The following is a 4,911-nucleotide window of genomic DNA, read 5'->3' as shown; positions in this document are numbered from 1 at the left end:
TCCTCCTCTTTCATTGTAGATGATGTAGAGGTAGAATAAATGTCATTTTCTGTAATTTTTACTTGTTTTTCTTTTATTGAAATATTACCATATACATTAATTACCGTATTATTGATGCAATATTCCGTATCCATGAACATGCCATTGAACATTTACAAAACCTTTTCCACTGCAAGCTTCATATCAGCAGCCCTATAGCATTTTTTCTCTATCTGTAAGCTTACAGGATGGCTTGTAATTTTACACCATTTTAATTGGGTTAAGTGAATTTACTATAAAAAAAGATCGTGAAAAACATACCTGAAACAGAAAGGAATGTTTTAGTGACAACCATGATATGTTTTGAAAAAATAAATCATAGTTTAGGTCAATTACTTTTCATTCTATGATGCCTGGTGCACAATTCTATATATGAAATTCTATGCAGAATTTTGTGGTGACTGATGATGCACTAATTTTTCAATACTGTAAGTGAATTTTTTTTGCTGAGCAAGGTAAATGTAATCAATATTCTTTGTTTTTAATCAATTTTTTTCTTAACTGGAGCCTTTGCTAACTGAGGTTCTACTGTAAATGCGATTTTGGGGGTGTCCCGAATAGCCCCGGAGGGGTGTCCCAAGTAGCCCCGCCATGCAAAAATGGCAGACATTTTTTTGGGATTGAGGTATGTAAATACCGCAAATAAAGTTTTCATGCTGACACTTGTCTGCCATTTTTTTCTAAGCGAAATTTTTTAATACAGCAAATATTTTTTTAACTACAGACCTTAGCAGGAGGAACTTTTCAAAATATCATTTTTCAACATTTTTTTCAGGAATTTTTCAAAGCTAGTAAATGTAGTATTTTTTAACTTTTTTTTATACTACCGGTACATAGATAGTAAAAATGTTGATGTTTATGCCACTATATTTAGTTTTGCAATATTCCAATTAGTTTTGCTACTAAAACAGTTTTACGCCGTGTCAGAGGATTGTACCGAGTTACCCCGCCCGTCCTGAGTAGCCCCAGTTGACGGTATAACAAAAAAGATGATACAAAACATGCCTGAATTTGAAAACAATATTTTAGTGACAACCACCATTTTTTTTGGATAAATTAATCATAGTTTAGGTTAATTACTTTCATTCTATGTTGCCTGGTGCACAATTCTATCGATGACATTCTATGCACAATTTTGTGATGACCTATGATGCATTAATTTTAATGTTAAGTGTTAAATTTACTAAAAATTCTTTATTATTAATTTTAATGTTAAGTGTTAAATTTACTGAAAATTTTTTATTGTTAAGTGATTTTTTGTTAACCCGAGTCTTTGCTAACCAAGGTTTAAATGTAAATGCATTTTCAAGGGTGTCCTGTATTATTCCAGGGGGGGAGGAAGGAGGGTGGCCCTTGATACCCGTCTTGCTAAAATGGCTGTCCTTTTGTTCCGGATTGAGGTACACAAATTCCACCAATTAAGTTTAAAGCCAACAACTGACTGCAAGTATTTTTTGAGAAAAGTTTTTAAAGCCGCAGATACTTTTTTAATAAAGATCTTAGCAGAAGTACTTTTCCAAAATATATTTTAATATTTGTTGTGGGATTTTTTAGAGCTAGTAAATGTTTGATTTCTTAACCTACTTTATGCAACATGAATAGGAAATTTTTTGAAGTTTATGTCACAATTTTTAGCTTTGCAAATTTCAATTACGGTAGTTTTGCTGCTATAACATTCTTACTCCATGACAGGACTGTCTTGATTTACCCTGCCCATCCTTTTTTACCCCATTTGATGGCATACAGTTAAATTGGAGATGCAAACCCAAAAACCTCTCTTTTGGGTTTAGCTAATTAATAACCCAAACCAAAGATTGCTGTCTCACTTGAGGCCAAGACAAGACCCAGGATTATTTTTTCATATTTTTTGCTCTTGTTAAATTGCCTTTAGCCAATTTAATGATCTGGCACATTAAATCAGTAATATCCAAGTCTTTGCCAGTGACTCTCTGGGTTCCATTCTGAAAAGTTAGACAAAAGCTACCCCAGGATGCAGAGCTGGTAAATTTATCACCAATTTTTGCATTTGTTGACCAAAAACATTGCCAACACTACCTACTAATAAAAGCACTACAATGAGTTCATTATTGTTCAGAAAGAAGAAACAACAATAACGATCATTGTGATCTGACCTAAATACTATATGCCACACTCAGGATAATGTAGGTTTTTGGGAAATTTTTCCTGTGCATGAATCTTTTGGAGCCATAGGTTGGTGCAGTTTGTGCAAAATAATTTAAATATTTTCTCTTTGCACAGGTGTTCATGCAATCCTGGCCATTGATTATGCATGGCGCAAGAGCAGTTTGTCGAGGAACAGACAAAACACTCAGTATGCCTTTAATTATCCTTCAATAATACCGTCAACCGGGGCTACTTGGGATGGGCAGAGTAACTCGGGACAGTCCTCCGACACGGCATAAAACTGTTTTAGTAACAGACAAAACACTCAGTATGCCTTTAATTATCCTTCAATAATACCGTCAACCGGGGCTACTCGGGATGGGCAGGGTAACTTGGGACAGTCCTCCGACACGGCATAAAACTGTTTTAGTAACAGACAAAACACTCAGTTTACGTTTGAAAGAAGGAATGATAGATGGTTGCAAAAAAATCTATTTATGTATTAAGTTCAACCAGTAAAGTAGGTTCCATGTACTGCCTCTTAACATCAACGCAACAATTATTGTACGCAGGAGCAGCAAGGAGGCGTCACAAGCAGCTTGTGGCGCGACAAGTTCAGGGATGATATAACAATGCAGCTAGTTTGTTTATATGCTATATTATATTTTAATATATTTGTTATTTTCTCTGTATTTATGTATACTAATATACATAGGTACATGTATAAATATACCATTCTACATGTATATTAGAGGGCATCATAAGGACTGCCCGAGGAGAAATTCACAACGAGGGCAGGACAGCTAGGAAGGCCTAAGTGTACCTAGGTGAGCAGCCTGCCTAGGTGAGCAGCCTGCCTAGGTGAGCAGCCTGCCTAGGTAAGCAGCCTGCCTAGGTAAGCAGCCTGCCTAGGTAAGCAGCCTGCCTAGGTAAGCAGCCTGCCTAGGTAAGCAGCCTGCCTAGGTAAGCAGCCTGCCTAGGTAAGCAGCCTGCCTAGGTAAGCAGCCTGCCTAGGTAAGCAGCCTGCCTAGGTAAGCAGCCTGCCTAGGTAAGCAGCCTGCCTAGGTAAGCAGCCTGCCTAGGTAAGCAGCCTGCCTAGGTAAGCAGCCTGCCTAGGTAAGCAGCCTGCCTAGGTAAGCAGCCTGCCTAGGTAAGCAGCCTGCCTAGGTAAGCAGCCTGCCTAGGTAAGCAGCCTGCCTAGGTAAGCAGCCTGCCTAGGTAAGCAGCCTGCCTAGGTAAGCAGCCTGCCTAGGTAAGCAGCCTGCCTAGGTAAGCAGCCTGCCTAGGTAAGCAGCCTGCCTAGGTAAGCAGCCTGCCTAGGTAAGCAGCCTGCCTAGGTAAGCAGCCTGCCTAGGTAAGCAGCCTGCCTAGGTAAGCAGCCTGCCTAGGTAAGCAGCCTGCCTAGGTAAGCAGCCTGCCTAGGTAAGCAGCCTGCNCAGGCTGCTGGTACAGGCTGGAGAGTGTGGTGCCGGCCATGCTCTTATTCACCTCATCATCTCCAGGCTGCTGGTACAGGCTGGAGAGTGTGGTGCCCGCCATGCTCTTATTCACCTCATCATCTCCTGGCTGCTGGTACAGGCTGGAGAGTGTGGTGCCGGCCATGGAGTTCACATTTCCAATGCTGCGGTTGCTAAGCAGCCAGTCGCTGTTGCTGCGATGCCGCGGTGTGGACTGCTGGCTGCTGTAATAAACAAATTAATTACTTGCTTAGTATTAGAGCTTAATACTTATTCCTAGAGTATTAGCTTACTATTGTATGTGAGATAACTGCTGACTGTTGGCACACATTGATTTCCAACTCATTCTATTCATGTAGGTACATAAACTGCCATCAAAGCTATTCTTATCCACGGACGTAATGGGAGTTACTCTTACTGGATGAAAGGGTTCAAACTTCTCGGTTAAAGTCCCACTATAATATCCTAATGTGCACATAAAAGGCACCAGATGCTCCCAAAATTATTCTAATGAAGTTATCATAACGTGAATGTAAACGCACCAAGAAATAATAACCAGAATGATTTTTGAAAGTTAAACTAATCTGCTAAATGGCGCAAGGGAGAACCTCTCAACAAACTCTTGGCTAGAGTAACTCATGATACTTAGGCTTTCTGGGCAGCAGCAGTCAATGCTGTACAAAACTCTGCAGAGAAAACGTACAAGACTGCTTCTTTGATAGGTCACTCATTTCTTTAATACGTCACTCATTTCTTTATTTGGTCACTTATGTCTATATTAGGTTACTTATTTTTCCACAAAACATGTTCTTCATTCAAAACTGAACATTTTATTTGAGCCACATTATTAGCAGCAACTGATAGGATATCTAGTCACCCGTCTACAGGGTAAGGGATGAGGAGGTCACCTGTCAGGGATGAGGTACATGTAAGCCAGGCCCTGCTGCAGGAGGCTGTCCTCAGAGCTTGGGTCCTCCGGCAGCTTGTACAGCATGAACCTGATGATGAATGGCAAGCATTTGTTATCATTATCATTGCTAAGGTAGAGCATGAACCTGATGATGCATGGCAACCATTATTATCATTATCATTGCTAAGGTAGACCACAAAGCAAAAAGCAGTCAGCTAACACAAGCCAATCCTTTTAGCAAAGAACATGTCATTAGCTAGCGAGTAGCCATATTCCTGTCAACTATATATTTGTAGGAGTACCACCCAACATATATTGAACAAGAACATATGAGGATACCATCTAGAACACACAAAACATAAGGGCTTGATACCGTCTAGA

General features: G+C 39.9%; 1 protein-coding gene across 1 annotated transcript; it reads right to left on the bottom strand.

Moving 5' to 3' along the window:
* Nucleotides 1–3,564: 3,564 nt before the first annotated feature.
* LOC108676994 (plancitoxin-1) lies at nucleotides 3,565–4,618 on the bottom strand (the record flags this gene model as incomplete). The annotated part of the gene is given in 2 exon segments (XM_018165138.1): nucleotides 3,565–3,844; nucleotides 4,529–4,618. Coding segments are annotated over 2 exon segments (370 nt in total), but the record flags the coding sequence as incomplete, so codon positions are not given.
* Nucleotides 4,619–4,911: the final 293 nt, after the last annotated feature.

The sequence above is a fragment of the Hyalella azteca genome, unplaced genomic scaffold (assembly GCF_000764305.2).
Source record: "Hyalella azteca isolate HAZT.00-mixed unplaced genomic scaffold, Hazt_2.0.2 contig9619, whole genome shotgun sequence".
In the NCBI taxonomy this organism is placed as follows: Eukaryota; Metazoa; Arthropoda; class Malacostraca; order Amphipoda; family Hyalellidae; genus Hyalella; species Hyalella azteca.
The sequence above is the reverse complement of the archived record's forward strand: the minus strand, read 5'-3'. Positions and strand labels throughout refer to the sequence as shown.